We start from the raw sequence: 24,166 nt of genomic DNA, 5'->3' as shown, positions 1-24,166 counted from the left end.
CCGTACATACATGATGGGGGGGAAATTCGAGCACTCGAGATCGATGGAGAATCCTTTATAGTGGAAGTCTTGGAAGCACCAGCTACAGAGGCAAGCAAACACTCCAGCTGCACCACCTTCGTGCTCACTACCTTTGACCTCTTGACAGGCGCCTTCAGATCTTTACGGCGAGGAATAGGTCTTGGAGAAGAAGAAGCACTACCATCACGTGCACGGACAGGGGAGGTTGCAACACGCTCACAATGTGCAAGGACGGAAGGGGGGGTGGGGTGGTTGCATGTACGAGATTCGGCGGCGAAGCAACCCCTGCAGAACACACATCACTAACACTGCCCGAAACCACAGCACTCTCGGGAACACGTCAGCGCTGTTCCTCCCTCAGCGGCGAAGGAAGGGCAGAGTCCTTAGCCTTCCAACGCTTAATACGCCTACGAGGCGTAGAGGGGGAAGAGGGAGAGGAAGACAGCACTAGCTTCTTATGTGCACTCTTCTCGGAAGGCGAGGACGAAGCAACGCGTTTCCTACCAGTCCTCCCAACCGATAAGGCAGCCAACATCACATCCAAAACAGAGTCCAGCCTCTGAAGCACTGCCTGGCATATGATCTCAGACTGATGTGCCAGTGAAGGCTCCGAAGAGGAAGGGATTTCGAACTGGGTGACAGAAATGACGTCACAGCTAAGTGAGGCGGATCGGAGGAGGCGACTGGGAGATACGTCATCGATGAGAGTGACCTCACAAGTGGTGGTGACGTCACGGCTTCCCCCTTCGAGCGAGGGGGAAAGAGACGCCACTGATGGAGGAATACACAAAGATGGGCCCCGTGACAACAACAATGGGGCTGACGCCGCAGCATCACTCCGAGACAAGGCGACGGCAGACACTGGCAGAGCAATACAAGATGGCCAACTGCTCCCACCCGCGGAGACGAGGCCAGGAGGAGGGGGGATGGCCTGGCTGGACCGGGGAGGAGGGGTGCAAGCTTCCACAAAATGCACTAGCAACCCCTCCCAGGAGTACCCCCTAGCCCAAGCGTCTTCCAAATTGCCGCCATTTTGGACGCCTCCGACTCTGGAAGAGAAGAGAATGATGAAAAAACCTCACCCTTCTCGGGAACCGAAAAAGCTCCCGAGGAAGAGGGGGCTACATTACAAAAAATACCCTGGTGACCTCCCGATACTTCCATCGACGAATCAATGGAAGAAAAGGAAGATGAAACATCGGGAATAGGAGCAAAGCCCTACCAAGTAGGAAGAGTGGAGACTCTCCGATGTTCCCTCTTACCATAAAACTTCCTCCACTGCTCCATAGGCCATGCCCGGCATTCCGTACAAGGATTTGTAATCTTACAAAAATTTGAACGACACCTACTGCATGTGATGTGAGGGTCCATCGCTGACGAAGCCAAAAAACGAGAACACGGGTACCCAGGAACTCCGGGGCACAAATGCTGACATCGAGAAGGAGCAGAAGAAGCCGTAATACCAGGTAAAAACACACACAAACACACTAAAGGAAACGAAACGGGCAAGAACTGGGAAAAGGCCAAGAGAGGAAAAACCCAACTCTCATCCAGGCGGTTAAGAAAAGACTGGAGTAGATGATCGGCGTTTGACCACTCTTCACCCGATCTACGCATGCGTTGCCAGATATCACAAGATTCCTTGCTTTCATCTGCTTTTTAACCGGATCCAGCTAGGCGCTAGAAATTATCCTATTGTTAAGACCGAGGGTTTGTTCGCATATGAACAACTATAGTACATATGCAGTAGCCTACCCTACACTATACACAGTATAATCTATATTATACTGTACTGTTAATTTTTTTAATATAAGCTAAATCTGGAGGTTGAATGCTGATTGACTTATGATAATACAAACTGAGAAATTGCATTACGCAAACAAGAATCAGATGGGTACTGTACTCACCAAGATTCAAGCCATCATTGGCGTTCTTGAACAATGTTAGGCTGTTGATGGCTACATTTAACTGGTAAATATCAAAAGAGGAGGATAGCAATAGTAAAGTAGAAGGTTCATCAGTTCGCTCCTCTTCAACTGTTTTTTTCTTTGGCTGTTTGTTCATGAAATGTAGAGTTGAGGCTCCAATGTGGTGGAAAGTGATGCCACTGGAGTCGTTTTCCTAAGGAAGGCATCCATTGTAGCTAGTACATTGTTTTTTTTGTTTTTTTAATAACTTTTCACTTGAAGTCCTCTCTCAAATTTAGCAAATCATTCCAAAACCACATTCATTTTATTGAAGTTTCATACCATGTTCAATTGAGGGAAATGCCTCTGCCATTGTCTTTGTCATAAACTTCTGCTCTGGTTCTACTTCAATTTATTCCTCTTCTGCTTTTTTTCTCTCTTCTGCAAGCTTACTAAATTTTCTGCTGTTAGTTTTACATCTTGTACATCTATGTATCAGTTCTTGGATATCTTCCTCTTCAAGTTCTAAAACTAAGCTTTTCACAAGTGACATGGTCTTTTTATTAATTTCCACAACTGCTTCACCCTTATCAAAACCTTGAAATTAGTTCACATACACTTAACAGATTTTTTCAAATCCCAAACTTTCTTTCTATACCTCCTTCCACACCCATCCGATGTTTAGAAACATTAAATTCCATCTAGAAAGTTTTGAGCTCTTTTTCCTCATTGCATGTAGCCTCAACAACCTGAGCTACATGTTCTAAAGATAGCAGGCCTTGAACATAGCCACAGAACCCTGACCTATGGGTTGTATGCAAGTTGTGCTTGGTAGCAGAAACACAACTTTTACGTTCTCGTTAATATTTCTGCCAAGGGTTGCCAGTAGCATTGTTAAGAATCAGTAGGATTTTTAAGAGGATGTTGTTTTTCCTACAATATTTCTTCACTTCTGAAATAAAGCAATGCTCAAACCAATCTTCGTGCAGTCATCCATGCTTTCTCATTATGCTGGTAATACACAAGAAGCATATGTTTGTGGATTCTTGCTAATGCCCCCAGATTTGCAGTGATAAATCATTGAATGGCTTGGGTTTATACCAAGCCACATTTATTTACCCCAAGCAGAAGAGTCAGTCAATCTTTGTATACCTTAAACCCGGGCATTGTTTTTGCCTCCTTATGGATGTAGAACCATTCAGGCATCCCCTTCCAGTACAGTCTTGTTTTGTCAACGTTAAAGATTTGGTACAAAATCTTTGTTGAGGTTATCATTGTTATTTTTCTTTAGTTCCTTGAAAAGCAAGCCTGTTTTTGTTTGAATGGTCAAGAGGCTGAGTGGCATATGCTTTTGTATCTGGTCCTCCTCCACATGACCAGTAACTGCTACATTTCTTCCAAAGGCCCTGACCTCCTCTTTTGTTATAATTGTCGATTGAATTAAAGCAGGTGCCTTTCCAGCGTCCACTATCTGTTTCTTGTCCTTAATGATTGTGGATTCCATTGACGTGCTTGTCATGTGCGATGGTCATGACTGCCTTTTTTGTGTCATGCTGGTTGATAATTTTCATTTTCTCCTGTAAAGTGGTGTAATGCCTTTTCTTTGTCACACCACCAGTAGGAGATTCACTTGGGCATTGGGAAGACATGCTGATCTGAGATAAATTTGCATTTTAAACAGTTCACAACAACAAAAATCACACTAGCACTGATACAGCTTTACTCTGTAGATGGCAAGTGCAAATGAAGGATAGGTCAGGGCAAGAGATTTGCACATCCTAGTCTCATGGGGCAGTCTATTGTTCTGTACGCTGCTGCCTTGAGCCCATCCCGCAAGATTTAAAATATTTGTCATAATATAACTGGTATCTCCATTGTAATTTCAAAGTACGTATCACAACTCTCAACATCATAACTCAAGGACTACCTGTATTGTTATTAAGGATGCAATGAGAAATTCATTCAGTTAGGCAGCCATGAAGATAATGGTAACAATGGAAATAAGAGAGATGCCAAGGGAGCAAAACAGAATTCATATTTTAGCATGAGACAGGAATATAACAAAAAACTGCAGTATTAAGTAGAAATACTGGAAGAGGTAATGGCTTTACATTCTTGGCCTACCCCTACAATTTTTGTCATATTTGAATGAAGGAGGGGGAATCACAATTCTCTAGTAGCCACAGGGTAAAGACCTTCCTTCTTTGACTCCATGTACTCCAGTGGGACCAATTATGTGTCTTCTTCAAGGTTGAGCTTACTGAAATTTCTTACTCATGTTCTAGACATTATTGAAGTCTAAATTTCTTTGGTCTACACCTTGGATGAAATATGCAGAAAGGTGAATTACTTATTAACTGATATATCTTTATGTTAAAGTACATTTATTATGAACTGGTGGACTGAAGTGTTTTTTTTTTCATTTTCAGGAAAATATCCGCCTTCAACAGAGAATTACTACTCTTGAATCAGAGTGTACTTCTTTAAGGCAAGCTGTTGGTAGAAACCCAAGCAGAAAGACCACTACAGCTTTGTTTGCTCTCATCTTCCTTTTATCACTTAATTTAGGGCCATTAACGTGAGTATGGGTTTATAAACTTAAGGACATGGTTTTAAAAAGTAATAGTTTTAGGAAAACCAAATAAGTCATATATCATCCTTTTATGAGATTTCATTTGATGATGATACTGATTAATTTTTGTTGTATTGTTAAATTTTAATTCAGTACTATTAGGAAGGTTTTTAAGGATTCAAAAATTCCACTTTTTGTTTGGAACAGGGAAAATAGACAGTTATTGTGTTAATTTTGAGGCTTCCTTAAAGCATACCTGTAATTTCCTATAATTATGAACTAACATTTAACTCAAGAATCCCTCATCACCCTTCCATTGTACTGCCTTATTGAAATGCTGATTTGAACATGAATTGAGCAAACAGTGTGTGAAAATGCAGCTGTTCCGAGCGTGGATGTTAAACTGTACATATTTATATAAATATCAAGACTTTATTTTAAGCTATAATTCTTCTAAAAAATTGTTGGAAATTTCATTTTGAGAATTGAAAAAAGAAATTAATTAGAATTTTGAATTTTTATAACTTTGTCACTGAGTGATAGGGAGGATTTTTTTTTTCAGTAGCATTTTCATTTAAAGTCGTGACTTAAGTGTATTATGTATTTTTTTGCATTCAGATGCAAGATGGCATTTTTTACAATTCAGTCCTGTGTGCGCACAAATTCCTCACCTTTATGAGTTACGTTTTGAATATTTTTATTTAATTTTGCAGGGGTATCCTTTTAAGTAGTGGGTCAAGATTAACATCTCTGAAGACTATGATGCAAGGCAGTGAGCCATCGAGTATTACATCTGGATTCAAACATAGATCCCTTCTGTGGTCAGAAGACAATGTTGCAACTGCTGATGATGGAGTTTCATCACAGTTTGGATCAAATGGATCATACATGTGCCCAATGTACATTAATGCATCTGAAAGTTTAAGGTATATGTTTGAACATTTTGTATGAGTAATTTGGAGTATTTAGAAACCTATAGATGATGTAAGGAAAACATGTTAGCTTCAGCTGTCCTGTAAAAAGAAAGGTATAGAGAGGATAAAATCTTTTATGCAGGGACCTCTGTAACTGGTTAATCATACAAAAGATATTATAAGCTAGTAATGTATTGTGGTATTGTAAGTTATAGCTCACTCATTATTGAAATTTGGTAACTTACAATATGTATTCCGTTATATAGAATCTTAGATGCAGTTATTCCATATGTGGCTTTAGACACCTTTCATAGAGGTGGATACTTACATTCTTAATATTCCATGACATACTAAGTGACATTGTGCTTTGAAGCCAGTAACAATTGCAAAAGCTCACTCTGTCTCTCCTTCTTTCACTTTGTTGTTTTTAATATTTTTTCATAATTTTTGGGCTATTTTTCATTTTTTGCAGTGAAATTATTGTATGACCAAATGCAAAGAAATAAAAATTGAGAAATGATGGTTAAGAAAGGGGAGGTAGGTGTGTGTATACTTTTAGTGTGTGTGTGTGTGTTTATGAGTTTGTTGTAGGCTGCATGTATGAAGGTGTTTCTTATCTCTCTGTCAGTTGTTCTCTCTCTTTCTCTACCCCTCATTTTGGGACCACCTTGATGTGGTGAGGGGGCTCTCGAACCTCAAGAATTTCTTCCCAGGTTGGAACCCAAGAGTCCCATATAACATTATATATTTCTGGGTTAATATCTGTGGATTTTTTCACTTTTGTCAAAATTTTCCAAATCTAATAATAAGAAAATATATCATAACTTGGTTTGAAGTTAAATCCGAAGCTAAATAGTGGGAACTGTGGTAGTTCCATTATCCACCTGACAATGTTCGGACTTGGTTTTCCAGGCGAAACTATTCTGTGGAGCTGGACCACGGATTCCAAGGGGGCCTGGTTTAAGGAATAGAACTCTCGGCATTCTGTCTGGTTTGCCCATGACATGGTTAGGATGGGCATATAATTGTATTTTTGTAATACTGTTAGTCCTACCAAGCGAGTATTGCTTACACTTGGGCCATAGTAATCATGTTATGCCATCCCCCTTTTGGGGTAGGGTAGGGATGCGGACATTTGGGAGTCATTTCTCACTTGTGCCAATGGCGGAAGATTTAACTTCACGAAAAGCCAATGATATCTTTTCAAAATGTATTATTATTTTTTTTCTCTAATTTTTATTATAAATACGACTGAAGTTTTTAGTACCCCTGGACCCCTTGATGGACAAAATTCAGCACAGTTGATGACTGTTGGAAGTATATCCCTGAATGTCCCTCAGTCAGTTCAAGATGATAATGCAGCAAAGGAACAGTCAGTTCCAAATAAATTATATGATCCAAAACACCCGTCAGGGCCCATAGAAATTCTACAAAAAAGTAAAAACCAATCAGAAGATTCAAACATAATAATGATGGAACCATACGTTACAGAGAAAGGAATCAACCCTGATACACAGATAACCCACATCAGGTAAGGTCCAAAAGGAAATAGAAACTATCGTCTTAACCCAACACTGGTGCATTTTTTATCACCTTTTTGGACCAGATAACTCGTCGAGATTTCTAGTACTTGAAGCTGGAAATAAAATATGAACAGCAATACCAGAAAACAAATTATTGAACATGTCGAACACAAGAAAACAAATGTCGATATATTAAAGAAAATGAATGGTTACTTCAGGTAGCCATGAAAAAACAGTCCACCACCTTTTTAAATATAAAAGAAATAAATGGCTCAAAAATTACAATAATAAGTCATGAAACATTAAATTATATACAGGGCACAGTCATTTTACCCAACATTGAAGAAGAAGGACTACCTTCAAAATGCTTGATACTTGACTTTCTTAAGTTAAGATGCAATAATATGCATGATTTAGAAGTCTACTCAATTCCAAGTAGGAAAGATAAAAATAAACAAATTAATATTGCAAAAAGATGATTGTTAAGATACAATAAAGTTTTGTACATACTTACCTGGCATATATATCTTAGCTATAGACTCCGTCGTCCCCGACAGAAATTCGAATTTCGCGGCACACGCGGCAGGTAGGTCAGGTGATCTACCGCCCCCACTCGCCGCTGGGTGGCAGGAATAGAACGATTACCGGTTCTAGAACCAGATTTTCTCTTCCACCTGTCTCCTGAGGGGAGGTTGGGTGGGCCATCAATCGTATATATCTGCCAGGTAAGTATGTACAAAACTTTATTGTATCTTAACAATATCATTTTTGTACATGGAACTTACCCAGCAGATATATACTTAGCTGATTGACACCCTTGGTGGTGGGGAAAAAGAGACAACTATTTACTGATAGACAGGTAAACAACATACGTTGTAGGTAATAAATAAATAAAACCTTGGTTCCTACTTGATCAGGCGGAAGCCTCCATGGCTAATGCCTAGGAATCTGCTTCGCCTCAAGAGCCTCAGCGAGGATGTGACCTATGGCTAAGAGTTTCTTGTGGGTCTGTCGATGGGGTCTTATCCATTTACTCGACAGAGCCTCTTACATGACATATGCCTATGCCTAGTGGCATAATTAAGGAGCAACAACACCGATCCCGATCACCTGATCCTAACACGAGGTTAGTGCTTAAGTTGAAAAGAGTTATCTACAAACTCCTTTCAAACAACCCAAAGAAAAAACACGACGTTAAATAAAATTTAACTCACTAGTTAAGGATCAGTATCTGCTCCCTATCCCAGCAATGTATCCGCAGACACGTATCAACCAAGAGAGAAGGATCCCTCGAAGGTTATCTTGACATCCTTCGGATAATGGGAAGTCAACACAGAGTTGCATCTCCCGTATGTGACAGCTAATATGTCCTTATGACATATTGTTAGGGAAAGAACAAGAATTCGGAAAAGCTCGCACTTCATGCGCTTTTAATATCTCAGCTGTTTGAAGGAATCATCAATGCACTTATCAAGTGCTTAGGAGATCACAATGTCTCAAAGAAGGCCAGGGCGTTCTTTGATATAGATCTCTTCTGGGTGAAGCCTGGAGCCTGGCTAGCGCTTGGCAGGCGCCTAGCGCCTGTCTAGCGCCTCGCGCCCTGGCTGGAGCCTTGCGCCTGAATGGCGCCTAGAGCCTGGCTGGAGCCTCGCGCCTAGATGGCGCCTTGCGCCTGGCTGGCGCTAGCGCCTGGCTGGTGCCTGATTGGCTCCTCCTTTCTGGCTAGCGCCTCGCGCCTGGCTGGAGCCTTGCGTCTGGCTGGTGCCTTGCGCCTGGAAGGCACCTGGAGCCTGGCAGAAGACTTCATGATTACTGTCTATGAGTCTGCATGCCTCAAGAGTTTCAGCGAGGTAGGGACCTATGACTGACAAACCCTTCTGGATCATGTCAATGGGGGCTAGCCGCTTACACGACAGAGCCTTCTCGGATCGTGCCAATGGGGGCTGACCCACTTACATGGCAGAGCCTTACCTGTATCATATCAATGGGGACTAGCCCTCTTACATGACAGAGCTTTAGGTTTCTCTTTACTGGAAGAGCCTTTGAAGTCTGGATGGATCCTCAATCCTGACTGGAGCCTAGCCTTGAAGGAGCCTGGCACCTGGATGGCGCCTGGCTGGCTTCTAGAGCCTGGCTGGCTCCTAGAGCCTGGCTGGCTCCTAGAGCCTGCCTGGCTCCTAGAGCCTGGCTGGCTCCTAGAGCCTGGCTGGCTCCTAGAGCCTGGCTGGCTCCTAGAGCCTGGCTGGCTCCTAGAGCCTGGCTGGCTCCTAGAGCCTGGCTGGCTCCTAGAGCCTGGCTGGCTCCTAGAGCCTGGCTGGCACCTCGCGCCTGCTTGGCTCCTCCACACTTGCTGGAGCTTCGAGCTTGGAAGAGTCTCTAGGCTGTCTGACGATGTCCACATCGGACACTCTTATATCTGTCCGATTTGTTCGCCTCTGGCGCATTTGCGCCAGGTTGGAGGGCCGCTCCTTCTCAGTATCCGACCATGACAGAGTTCCGTGAACTGTCCGCCTCTGGCGTTTTTTGCCTGTATTGGGCATTTGGCGCTTGGCTGGCGCTACATTGTCCGAGGAGTCCTGAACAACCACATAGTTTATCAGGAGACTGGAGAAGGGTGGAAGAAATTCTTACCCTTTGAGCTTTTGGGCCCCTGGCCAGGGGAGGTGATTTTAGTCAGCTACACCCAGTAGACGACAGGATATCTAACAACACGAGAGAGAAGAGTCTTCCTCCGAGGAGGATCCTTCGTGAACACTTCTTTTGCTAACGAGATCTCTTCTTACATGTTGATGAGGTTCCTCGTTGCAGAATCTTCCCTATCCTTGCCCGAAGGAAGGGAAGGAGTCTGGAAGTCGAAGGAGAGACTGAGCTGAAATTGGGCGGAACCCTGATTTCTAGCTCTTATTGTATCCTTCTGAATACCTTCTGGGAAGCATTTTGAGCCCCATCGCACCCCGGAAAAAAAAGGTCGCAAAACCCTACCGAATACTCTGTAGGCAAACGTTTTTGTAAACCATATCTTCTTCTGTAGATGAAAATGTAAGTACCCTGCCTGGGCAACTAAACTTCTCTCTGAAAGCGTTTGCGTCAGGAATAGAGGGATTTATTTCTTTTGCCCGACATACTATGCTGGCAAGAACCCATTGCCGAGTCTCCATTGAATCTGATGCGAGATTCCAATGCACCAAAAAATTCACTTGTCTTCTTGGTCGTTTAGGGCTAAGAGAAACAAAGAATTCCTTCATAAACTTCCTCAAAGAAGTCAGATGAGGAGCAGTTCCATTTTGTCGGAACACGGAATCTGTGGCCACAAAAAAAAATCCCATTCGAAGTACATGATATCCTACTCTTGTCGTATTGCGGTATCGTATAAGATCCCGAAGATCTTAATCCTCTGTTATCTCTAATTCCCTTTGTAGAGACAGAGTATGGCCTTTAACTGCGTTCTTTGATAGCAGATATATACATAGGTGATTCTTCCCTCTGAAAGTGAAGAAAAAACCTCGCTATGTGGTTCCACAAGAGGTATCGGAAGAGGACAGTTCCTCATTCCCTAACACGATCTGCAGCAATTCTATGTCTTAGCCATGACTATTGTCATTACCTTGAAAAAAAACCTCTCATTCATGTCCACTTCTGGTCAGTCTGCACGCGGACAGACTCAGAGTGGAGAGGTTTTATAGGTCTATTTATAATAGATTCTGATAGAATATCCAGATACTCTTGGAAAAGCCTTACGAAAACATGCTGTGAGAAGAACGTGACTTCTGTGAATCCAACCTCTCTAAGGCCAAAATGATGGCATACATCCTCTCTTCCTTTGACGCCCAATTATCTTAATATCTGTTAAGAATTTATAACTATGGGGAAAAAAAGGCCTAAAGTTTATTCCCCTTCTTTAAATTTAAAGATGCTTATATATTGCTACCTCTCTTGGTTCGAGGAAAAAAGAAGCAGTCTCTAAAGGAAGCCTGTTCGTCTTCTACCTTACAAAGAGATCTATGAAGAAGGACTTTCCGCAGGTTCTCACAACTCTTTTCAATAAATGTTAGACATACGTTAACAGTTATTATCTTCGATCGAGAAGGTTCTCACGGACATGCAAAAATCTTGCATCGAACCTCTTAAGGATCGTTACGTTCCGTGTCTGTTCCCAAATAGGTTCTCTTTTGTTAACGCGAACCGGGGCGAAAAAAGAGATTCTCGATGCTCTTTGCGATATGAGAGAGTCGTGGAATTGGCCTAAGTGATTAAAATAAATCATTTCATCATTCCTTGTAAGCGACCCCTTTTCGATTAAATGGGTAACGAAATCAGGAACGAATCTTGCCGTTACCGAGCCTGCTGTCCGAGAGGCTACTGGACTCTTAAGTTAATAACTCGCTAAAACGAGAAAATATCTTGGATGGTGCTTCTGGCACAATTTTGCGCCAGGCTGGCGCTTCCTTCTAGTTCTTTTAGGTTATGTGCCATAACATCTATGCCTTTATGGTACCCGACATCCTTCACAATGTTAATTCCCGTTCTTAGTGGGAAAACTTTTGCCACTAAGAGAATGTTTCCCATCCGACTCACCCAACTTCTCTTGAGCAATATCCGAATTTAAAAAGGGTGTGTGCGTTTCTCGAAAGGATGAGAGAATTATATATATCGCGCGCTGCCGTATTAGAATCCTTTATAATACTGTCACATTGTGGTAAACAGCATAATCTAGGAAACCTTTTGTAAGGATACTAGGAATTCTGTAGTTAACCTCGGTATGTGCATAAGACTTGACCATACCGTAGTCTTAAAGTGAATTCTCTACTACATTCATCTTCTCACTAAGCATGTACTCTAATAAGCCATGCTTTCGTAAGCATGAGAGCATTATACAATATAGAGTTTCGCTGCGTTAGAATCCTTTAAAAATGTTACCTACGGTAAACAGCATTGAAAATGTAATATCTTTCTTATTGAAAGCTTCTTAGCAAAAGGCAGACAATATTTTATTTATGTTTGCTTAACTATCCCCGCCCTCAATCCGAGGCTAAAACCACGATTGTAGGGGAGAGACACGGTTATTCATTCCATCCCGCAGGAGAGAGACATGTTACCGCCCACTCATGACCGAACACCTACATTGATACTGCGTTGGTGTCTAAGCGATATTAGCAGTCTCGTTAGCCGACTGGCCTTACTCTTCCAGAGTTGCCAGCTACTCCATTTAATAAAAGGAATCTTATAACATTATTATCGAACTTCAGGAAGTTCTTATAATGCATATCTAAGCGAAACAAGACTTCGATAAATCTAGAAGCTAAGTAGGTGTTGTCTTAACAATCCCTTTAAGCGTAGTCCTTCCTAGGGAATTCCTGGAAGGATACGGGTAATTGAGTTGCTCAGCAAAGAAGTAACTACGGTATGTGCTTATGATTTGCCGTATCGTATTCTCATACAGCAGATACTCTACTACCTTCTTTCCCTGCCGAGGCAGATAGAGAAAGGATATTCTGGCGCCTGGATCCTTGCACCTAGCGCCTGGAATGTTCCGCGCCTGGCCTGTTCATTTCCGCACGCTAGAAAGGAGACTCGCTCCTGAACGTTTCAGCTTGCGTGGAAGGTCCCGTGCGCCCTGACAGTTACCGAGCGCCTACTAGACCCCTGTTAGAAAGAGCCTCTTGCCCGGAAACGTTCAATGGAAGGATCGTTCTGATTGCCACTCTACTGTAAGGCTCCTTGCTCTAGCCGTCTGTTTTTCTGGCGCAATTTGCGCCAGGCTGGCGCTTCGTCCTCTTTGTCTGAAGGCGCCTTGCGCCAAGAAAAATTTTCTAGAACGCGGCTCGCGTTTGGTTGTAGGAACGCGGCTCGCCTAGTCTGTTAGCTGGAACGCTAGCTTGCTGGCTGGCAGCGGCTGGCTCTTGCTCAGTGTTCTCTTAGTTTTCAGAGAACGCGCTAGATCACTCCAAACATACATTCTTCGTCTTTTCGGATGTAAGATGAAGAGACGCACTTTTTAAGGATGCCTTATCAATGGCTATCCTTGGGCAGTCTGGGACGTTCTACAGAACCTGCCGAGGGGACGCCTGGGGACCCTGACCGGTGGGGGGTTCTCCCTAACCTTCCTGCGGCTGTCGACTTTCCTCCTCCACTGGGTCTGGGAGTTTGGAAGAGGTCTAGGCCTGGAAGCGCTACGGAGCCGATCAGACGCACCCTCCACTGCACTGGGAACACTATATTCACTTCTTACCTTTTTAGAGCTCCCGGCCTTTTGAGCTCCATCCATTTATCTTCAAATTTGCACATATGAATTTGTAGATTCTGTGGAGTAAGGTGGTGATGAGGATGCAACAAACTACTAGAATTGTCAATACTCTAACTGCTCGTTAGTACGAGAGCTCTTAAAGCTTTAAAGGAAGCGTATCTAGTTATATGCTTTCTGACTTCCTAAAGTAGGAAGTTAGATCTTATATTTCCTTCATCAAGTTCTAACACTTATACACGTATTAGTGAAAAAAAAAAAACAAAAAAAAAATCAATATTTCCCTTATTGCAAAATATAAGTGTCTACCGAAAAAATTTCGGGTAGTTTCACGTAATATATTCTTCGAAATTTCGAAGCCAAATTCATTAAAAAAGTTAATAAAAGCGTATGCCAAACCAAAGACCCAGTACTTCCCTGCAAAAGACAGCCCAGAAGGTCGATGGCGATGAAAAAACGAAAATCAAGTCAGGAGGTAGCAACAACGTATGTTGACACTACCGCGACAGAGAAAATCTGATTCTAGAACGGTAATCGTTCCTATTCCTGCCACCCAGCGGCAGGGGCGGTAGATCACCTGACCTACCTGCCGCGTGTGCCGCGAAATTCGAATTTCTGTCGGGGACGACGGAGTCTATAGCTAAGTATATATCTGCTGGGTAAGTTCCATGTACAAAAATAAAATTTACAGGCCAAGATCTCCCACTCAAAATCAAAATTCTTGGACAAAATGGTGAAGTGCGTCCATTTACACCAAAACCACTTCAGTGCACTCATGTTCAAAGTATGGGCACACATAAAAAAATGCCATAATAGAGCAGTATGCGCAGTGTGTGCATTAGACACCCATACTACTAATTGGAAATGTAAATCCCCAAAATGTATTAAATGTGGACAATCCCATCACGCAAAATCTAAGGAATGCTCCTTTTATCAATACAACACAGAGCTCCAGTTGTTGATAAATAGAACAGGAATATCAGTCAAAGAAGCTAGACTCGAGCTAAATTTAAGTAATTGGAGTCAGTAATCCATTTAAAAACCACTCTTTCGCAAATGTAACTCAAAATCTAAATATTGATCACATTAATAACAAAAAACAAGATAACATAAGCGTACAAACTGATTATCATATCAATAATGCTGAACCCCAAAACAAGCATGTTGATATATCCACCAGTACCACTACTAACACTGAAGATTCAGATATCCATGGAAAAGAACTTCCAATGGAAGAGGAGTAAAAAAATAATAATAATAATCAAACTGACAAAAAGAAAAGAATACTGAATGAAACCCACCAAAGGGAAAAAAGTGAATATTGAAAATCACAATCAATCCAAAGAAACTCCAACTACACCAAGAGAACATTACAAAAAAGATATTGTACTAACCTCGATCCCAATCAAACAGCCAACATCTGGACAGTAAAGAATCAATTAATCACTTTACAATTCCAAATAGATAATACTAATGAAAATCGTACAATTAAAGCAAACCAAATTATAATTATCACTCCCCAACCAACCACAAGACCCAAATATTCCACTAACAACAAAACAAATAAACCCTCAAACCAACAGTCCTTATCACTACAGCTTAGGACCAATTGAATTACAAAACCAGAAATTTCTAAAGCTAGATCAAATACTTTAGAATGAATAACTAACCACCAAACATGCTTCGTCTTGTGGTTGTAATGAGTGCTTCGTAGGTACATATAACCAACTAACCACCAAGACAGAGGACACAATACAAAATTGTGTAGACAATTTTATTAAATTAAGGAAATGCCTTTAACACACCAACTTGAGAATGCATTATGGTCTGAATCCATAAAATACAAAAAGGAAATTATAAAATAAAAAATACGTATTAATATTCAGTTTTGAAAAACAAACAAACTACTGAATCTAATAACCAACATACAAATACAACAATTAAAAAAACCACAAATAAATTCAAATGCATATAAACTTCGAGGCAAAGTAAAATTGGCAATCAATTTACAGAATTTAACACCATTTCCTCCCAATAATGGAATATAAAATTATTCAGTGGAATATAAATGGCCTCTTAACCCGACTACGTCTGGGTTAATTACAAAGAATCCTACGAGACCACAACCAATATATATATATGCCTACAACACATAGGCTCTAACCCCACAAACATTCGACAGTACAAAATTGCTTGTTATTCGCCAACTGATGGTGGGAAACTAGGCACAGCAATATGTGTTCATAATAGTATCACCTATGAACTTTTAAACATACCATCACTATCATATCAGATAACAGCTATCAAATTATATATGCCGGACAAAAATATGATCACAATTAGTAACTTATACAACCAACCAAATTTTAGCTCAAATTTCAGTGATCTACCAGAATTGATTAATAATCTACATGAACCCCTACTTATAGTAGGAGATTTAACACTCATAGTCCCCTTTGGGATAACAGTCACCCTGCTGACGCACCAGGAACAAACATAGAGAAATACTTAATGGAGCATGACCTATGCTGCCTAAATGAAAGTGATGTGCCAACTTACTTCTCCAATACCCACTTAACCTTTTCTTCAGTAGATATCTCGCTGTGCTCAGTTGACTTTGCCAAAAAACTTGATTGGAATGTCCTGGATGACTTGTATATTTGTGACCACTTCCTCATAGTCCTTAATTATTTAGATAATAATTTAATATTTCCACCTGTAAAATATAATATCCAAAAAGCAGATTGGGACATTTGAAATCTACATACCAGAAATATACCACCATTTTCTCATAACCAAAACCACAATTCAGTATGTGAATTCTTCACGGATTTCATGATAAATGCTGCTGATAAAAGCATACCTAAAACAAGGCCACACCCAAATAAATCCCCTGTCCCATGGTGGACTCCAACCTTAGCAACTTTTAAGCAAAATCAAACACATATTAAGTCGAAATCTTAGCAGACTTAAGACACGGCCCAAAGCCTTCAACAAATTGCCCAACCATACAAATATACTAAACAAGATAGTGGTCATAAACATAACAATCTATTATATTAAACCTCTATTTAACAAATATAATGCCAAATTTCAAAAACTTGTAATAGCTGAGAAAAGAAAATATTATCATGGAAAAATTATGAATCAAGCTGTCAACAAATACATCTATGAAAGAAATTTGGCAAAAAATAAGGAAAATTAACGGAAAATATATAAGGCACCCAAGAAGTGCAATAAACCTAAATGGGAAACTGTATCATGACACATGAAATCTCAGATATAATAGGGAAACACTTTAAAAACATAAGTGCCTACTCCAATCTAAATGAACATTTTCAAAATATAAGAACAGGGAAAAAATACTATTCTCAATTTTGAAACTATTGAAGATCTAGAATATAATTATGCATTTAATTTGGATGAATTAAACAAAACTATAGATTCATGTCATCCATCGGCCCTAGGCCATGATAAAATATTTGAAATGATACAAAGATTAGCCCCCATTGCCAAATCATATTGACTAAAATTCTATAACACTATCTGGATGAAACCTTTTTTTCCAGATAAATGGAAACATGCTCTCATTATCCCAATAAACAAACCTGGGAAAGATTCAAGTAATCCATCCAGTTATAGACCTATATCTTTGATAAGCTGTCTATGTAAAATACTAGAAAAAATGGTTAATTCACGACTAACATATGTTATAAAAAAATTCAATTCTAACACCAACGCAATCAGGATCATAGCTGGTCAATCAACCCTTGAACCACTAACCTGTGTAGAAGATCATATCAAAAAGGAATTTGATCGGAAAAAATTAAGTGGCAATATTTTTTGACATAGAAAAAGCATATGATACAATATGGAGACACAATATCATGCAAAAACTTCACTCTGAAGGTACAAGAGGTCATTTACCAATTTTTATTAACAATTTTCTATCAGACAGAATTTTCCAAATTCGAATAGTAAAATTCTTATTCAAATGTTTATGAATTGGAAGAAGGAATCCCCCAAGGCAGTGTCTTAAGCTGTACTACTCTATTTGCTTTAGCAATCAATGATATTACAATAAATTTACCAAAAGGAGTTAAAAACAGCTTATATGTTGATGACTTTACCATATATTATACAAGTAGCACTCTAAGCCATGCCTAAAGAATTCTCAATAGAGCCATCTCAAATAGTACCAATTGGGCAAATTCAGTAGGATTCCAATTTTCAATAGATAAAACAAATACAATTATTTCCCATAAAGATAAAAGATTGTTAAAACAACAAACAATTAAGCTTTAACTTTATAATACCAAAATTAATTCTGCTCTAATGTTAAATACCTAGGAATGGTGTTTGATCAGCACCTGAATTGGAAAGCACACCTCAAATATATTCAAGCAAAAGGCATAAAAGCCCTAGCCTTATTGAAAAAACTACCACACACCAAATGGGGAACTGGACGTAACACCATGTTTATGTTATACAAAGCAACAGTACTATCTATAATAGATTATTGTTGCCCAATATATTCATCTGCCTAAAAAGCTAAACTAAAAACACTAGATACACTGCATCATGAAGGAATACGTTTGTGCACGGGAGCATTTCAATCATCCCATATAAACTCCCTGTTAGTAGAAGCAGGTATATTACCCCTTAATCAACACCGCAACTTGATAACTATGTGTAGGGGCCTTTCCCTTCAAGCAGGAACATCTCCCACTGCTTCCTGCTTTCTGAATTATAATCAAAGATTAGAAAACCATAGTGCTAGCTCTTTCCCTCATCAAAGAACCAAATATTTAATGAATTCTCATAATATTAAACCAGTTTTCCATCCAGCAATGGAATTCCCACCACTCTGGACTTTGAAAAGAGTAAAAATATTTACTGCTCTGTCATATCTTCTAAAAAGAAATATGGCAAACACAGAAATGTTCTGCCAACATGCGTTGGAGCACATCAGAAGAAAGGGAGATCAACTTATGATCTATACAGATGGATCAAACAACAACACTGGAGTAGGAGCTTCAGCATTCTCAAAAGATAAGTTAGTTAAAATAAGTCTTCCCCCAATATCATCAGTATGCACGCTGAACTCGCAGCCATACAAATAGCACTAGAAATATCTGAGAAGAGAAGAATTTCCACCATAATTTTCAGTGACTCACGAAGTATTGATGCTATAAACAAGTACAAGCCTACAAATCACCTTGTACAAGAAATCCAAATAAAAATACACCAACTTGTTGGATTCCAGCATGTGGGAATTGAAGGAAACGAAAAAGCAGATACAGCTGCCAAATTAGCTTGCACTATTCCATCAACAATGACACATGCCCCAGTATCAGACTGGATAACCTCAATTAAGCCCCTAATATATCAAGACTGGCAAACAGATTGGACATCAGTGCCAACTACAAACAAACTGAGAAATATAAAAAAACGAAGTTAATTCATGGATGTCATCATCTCAAAAAGAAAGAGCAAAAGAAGTGTTACTAGAAAGACTACATATAGGCCATACTAGATTTTCATACAGTCATTTGAGTCATTTGATGTCAAATCCACATCCAGACCCAATGAAATGTAGTACATGCCAGACACCAATGACCGTCCAACACTTATTAGTCGATTGAATTTGGTAACATCAAAGAAACTTATATATATATATTATATATATATATATATATATATATATATAGATCTATATATATATATATATAGATAGAATATATATATATATATATATATTATATATATCTATATATATATATATATATAGATAGATATATATATATATATATTATATATAGATATATATATATATATATATATATATATATATATAAGGATATTATATATATATAATATATATCTATATATATATATATAGATATATCAGATATATGAATATATATATATATGTATATATATATATATATATAATGTATATATATATATATATATAGATATATATATATATATATATATATATATATATATATATATATATATATGTGCTGAAGGCAAAGGTTTTGCATTTAATAGGATCACATGTTCCAAAGGTAACGTTAAAACGTTTCCTAAATAGTCTATTTTTTTATAATAATATATAAAAAAATAATAATAATAATAATAACTTTCTCTCTCTCTAAATTGTGCTTGATTATTTCATTACAAGTTACAGTAAGTGCTACAGTGCTGTAATATCCTCTTAATATATGTGGAAAAAGCATAAATATAAAAAGGGTAAAACAAAAAAGTTCTGTAATGCAGTTAAATGCTTGCCTACCCCTCTCCACCCATCCTACACTCCATTCCCACCCCCTTCCCACCCTGGGAAATTCCTTTTGACAAAATACCAAGAAATAAAAAATGAGAAAGGGAAGGTAGGTATGTATACTTTTAGTGTGTGTGTTGTAGTGTTTGTTATATGCTGTATGTATGAAGGTGTGTTTCTTAGCTCTCTTATTTTCTTACAAGTTACAGTAAGTGCTACAGTGCTGTAATATTCCTATTAATAAATGTGAAAAAAGATAAATATATAAAAGGTATATATACATAACGATAAAGCTCTGTAATGAAGTTAAATGCCTGCCTATTCCTCTCCACCCATCCTGCACTGCATTCCCACCCCATTCCCTCCCTGGGAAACTCCTTTGCCTACCACCTACCTTCTCTAACAACCCCCTTCTTTGGGTTATTCTTTCTGTAAATTAGTGCTGCTCCCCTCCCATTGTGCCCAGCCTTTCAATTCCCCTCCCTCCACCTTGAAAACTTTTCTTGGCCTCCCAATCCACTCCAAACCCTTTCTCAGTCTGTTTATGAGTGCAAGCAGTGTTACTAGCATTTTTGTAAACCCCTGCAGCATAACCAACCATCAGACAATGTCTTGGGGACCCTGAGGTCTGGTTGTGTCCGGATAATGTGGAGCTTTGAATAATGTGTATTCATATAAGCATTGGAGTATTGTATTTTCATGCAAAAAGATAGTTATGGAGACCTTGTATTATCAACAATATACAGTAATGCACTTAGAAATGTGGAAAGTAATTTGCATTTGATGGGAGCAAAGGTCTTAGTTGGGAATTTAGCCTTATGTCTCACTGAATAAATGTTTTTCATACATTTAGAATGATAGCAAAAGATTTACAGGTCTTAAATTCTTAAATAATGAAGTGTTTTTAAGATAAAAAGGTCAACTGTTTATCATGCTCTGCAGAACCCATACTGGTGATCCAAAACAATTGTACAGTGTTCCCCCTGTATTCGCAGGGGACGTGTACCAGGCACCCCCACAAATAGTTAGAACTCCCTTCTAAAAATGCCTATATCTGCCTATCTTTAAAGTTCAAATAACAAATGCATACTTAAAGTATCATCCTACATCAAATATACCATTGAATTGGTATTATTAATATAATTTCAAAGTCATCTTAAACATTTTACCATTAGAAATATATAAACAGCCATAGAGAGAGAGAGAGAGAGAGAGAAAGAGAGAGAGAGAGAGAGAGAGAGAGAGAGAGAGAGAGAGAGAGAGAGAGAGAGAGAATAACTTCTTACGATAAATACATATATCTCTCCTAGAGAAGAGAGAAAGAGAGGACTGAACAATTATGCTCTTCTGTATATCAATTCTTTTGCTGAGAGAGAGAGAGAGAGTTGTCTTTACATTATTTAAAACAGTGAAATGGAAAGATTATTGTATTTAAGATACTCACATATGGATTTTGTAATTACAGTTATAGTATCATTATTATGCATATTATAGTATTATTATTGGAAAATATTAATATTATTACATACATGTACCATAAAAATGATCTCATCTCAGTAAGAGAGAGACCTTACCTTACCTTACAGACCTTACATCTTGTTCGGGTGCCCCAGGCCCTCAGTGTGATGGCACCCTCTAATGTCTACCAGAGAGTTGCTAGTACATCTTCCGGTATATTTTGCATCTTCCAATCTTGGATGGTCTGGGATGCAGTTTAGATATTTGTCGAGCTTATTCTTAAACACATCTACGCTCACTCCTGTATATTCCTCAGATGAGCTGGCAACGCATTGAATAGACGCTGCATTATCGATGCTGGTGCGTAGGGTGGATTAATGTCCTGTGTGCTTTCCTTATTTTTCCTGGTATAGTTTTGGGCACTATTAATCTACCTCTGCTTGCTCTTTCTGATATTTTTAGTTCCATGATATTTTCTGCTATTCCTTCTATCTGTTTCCATGCCTGAATTATCATGTAGCGTTCTCTCTTTCCTTTAGACTATATAATTTTAAGAATTGTAGTCTTTCCCAGTAGTCTAGGTCCTTAACTTCTTCTATTCTAGCTGGGTAAAGGACCTTTGTACACTCTCTATTTGTGCTAATTATCCTTTTGATAGTGTGGGTACCATATCATATTGCAATATTCAAGTGGACTACGAACATATGTTTTATAAAGCATAATCATGTGTTCAGCTTTTCTTGTTTGAAGTGCCTTAACAACATTCCCATTTTTGCTTTACATTTTGCCAACAGAGTTGCTATTTGATCATTGCATAACATGTTCCTATTCATCATCACACCAAGTCTTTAACTGCTTCCTTATTTGTGATGGTCTCATTATTAGGTCCCTTATATGCATATAGCTTTCTTTCTCTGTCTCCATAATTTATTGATTCAAATTTATCAGAGTTAAATACCATCCTATTTACCTCTGCCCAATCATATACTTTGTTAAGGTCTCTTTGTAGAGCGTTCCTATCTTCATCACAAGTAATTTCTCTACTTATTCTGTGTCATCTGCGAAACTACTCACTACCGAATCCTTAACATTATTGTCTATGTCTTCAATCATAATAACAAACAGTATTGCAGCTAACACCGTACCTTGCGGCACACCGGATATTACCTTGGCTTCATCCGAGTTTCTCGTCGTTTGCAATAACTATCTGTTTCTGTTGTGTAAAAATTCTTTTAACCATCTTCCTACTTTATCCCACGATATTGTGTTTTCTAATTTTCTTCTTCGCTAATATATTATGGTCTACTTTATCAAAAGCTTTTGCAAAGTCTAAATAAACCACATCTGTTTCATTTCCGCTTTTCATATTTTTGAATATGTTTCACGGTGGACTAACAGTTGGGTTTGTGTACTTTTTCCGGGTACGAAACCATGTTGTCCTTTATTAAACAAATTATTTTTTATTAAATGTTTCATAATATTTTTCTTCATTACCCTTTCATACACTCATAATATGTGATGTTAGACTCACAGGCCTATAATTACTTGCCTCTAGTCTTGATCCACTTTTGAAAGTAGGGGTAATATATGCTAATTTGTGCTCATCATATATCTTGCCTGTATCTACACTTTGTCTTAATAATATTGCAAGTGGCTTTGCGATAGAATGAACTACTTTCTTTAACAAAATAGCAGGAATTCCATCTGGCCCTGCAGCAGCTCCATTTTTAATTTCATTAATAGCCTGCACAATATCAGCTTCATTAATATCTATGTCAGCTAAATATCACTATTTTCATCCCTTACTTCTATATCATTATCTTCATTATCTATTCTAGGGGTGAATTCTCTCTTATATCGTTCTGCCAGTATGTTTGCAAATTTCCTTTTTTTCATTCGTTAATCTCCCTTCAATTCTCAGAGGGCCTATTTCTATTCTTCTTTTATTCATCTTCTTCGCATATGAGTATAATAGTTTGGGGTTTTTGCTTGATATTTAATAGGGTTTTTTCTTCCAAGTCCCGTTTTTCATTTTCTTTTGATTGTATAATCTTTTGTTCTGCATTTTCTACCTTACTTTTTAGTTTCTATAACTTTCTTTCCATGCATTTTTTTCTTTTGCAAGACCTTTTTTTCCATTTTCTGATTTTCTGGAACAAGATCCTTCTGTCTCTTGGTATGCATGAATGATGTTTACTTTTCTTCTTCGGTATATATTTTTCCACTATTATCTCCAATATATAATATCTCCGTATTTACCCTTATGTCATCACTTACGAAAATGTTATCCCAATCTTTGTTTAATTCTTCATTAATTTCTGACCATTTTATATTTTTACTTGTAGAAGTTGTATTTTCCATATCCTTCCCACTTTTTCATTTCTTGCTTATCTCTATTTTCACTTGCTTTGGAATGAACTGTTAATTCTATGACATTATGGTCTGAAATACTCGCATTATAAAACTATTATTTCTTTAACATAATTCATCTCGTTCACAAATACTAGGTCTAAAGTATTTTCCTTTCTTGTTGGCAGGTGATTTATTTGTTGAATGGTTGTATTCTAGTAGCATATCTAATAGCTTTTCAAATTGCCTCTTATCTTCTGCACTACTATTACTCTCTTTTTATATGTATAAGTACAACACAATCTCCTATTCGTTCTTTCCATTCTACCGAAAGGAAGTTGAAGTCACCAGATAGGAGAATAGTCACCAGTCCTTGTGATTTCTACATATATCATCCAATTTTTCAATTATTAAGTCAAACTCTTTAGTATTAGGAGGTCTATATATTATTTACTATGTTCATCAGTTTTTCATTATTCAAATTCTAACCGCTATTAGTTCACATTCTGAGTTACTATATTTCTCATATATTTTTCCTTGTTTTTTGTCTTTCCCATATATTGCGGTTCCCCCTTGATTCCTATTTTTTTTCTATCTGATCTATAAGTTTGGAACCCTTTTATTTGATCATCATTCCCAGTCTCTTGGGAGTACCAGGTTTTCACTTATATTCATTATATCTATTTTCTTTCATTTTGGGTTAGTTCTTCTAAGTACTCTATTTTTCTTTTTGAGTTACTTGTAACTAAACCCTGCGCATTCATCACTATGATGGTTTGCGTGTTTTCTCCTTCATTTAATACTGGTAGTAATAAGGATTTTCCCATGTCTCTTTCCTGTTCTGGTATGTTGTTATTTCTTTTTTTTTCATTTCCAGAAATTCTGACATTAA

At 38.4% G+C, this 24,166-nt stretch overlaps 1 protein-coding gene across 6 annotated transcripts in view; it reads left to right on the top strand.

Moving 5' to 3' along the window:
- LOC135222789 (cyclic AMP-dependent transcription factor ATF-6 alpha-like) overlaps nucleotides 1-24,166 on the top strand; it is a 181,924-nt gene that overhangs the window by 142,493 nt on the left and 15,265 nt on the right. For all 6 annotated transcript variants that reach the window (XM_064261071.1, XM_064261070.1, XM_064261073.1 and 3 more), the window contains 2 exons: nucleotides 4,358-4,506; nucleotides 5,214-5,426. In XM_064261071.1, coding sequence (XP_064117141.1) covers nucleotides 4,358-4,506; nucleotides 5,214-5,426 — 362 coding nt within the window. The remainder of the gene's footprint in view (nucleotides 1-4,357; nucleotides 4,507-5,213; nucleotides 5,427-24,166) is intronic.

Source organism: Macrobrachium nipponense, chromosome 8 (assembly GCF_015104395.2).
Source record: "Macrobrachium nipponense isolate FS-2020 chromosome 8, ASM1510439v2, whole genome shotgun sequence".
NCBI lineage: Eukaryota > Metazoa > Arthropoda > Malacostraca > Decapoda > Palaemonidae > Macrobrachium > Macrobrachium nipponense.
The sequence above is the reverse complement of the archived record's forward strand: the minus strand, read 5'-3'. Positions and strand labels throughout refer to the sequence as shown.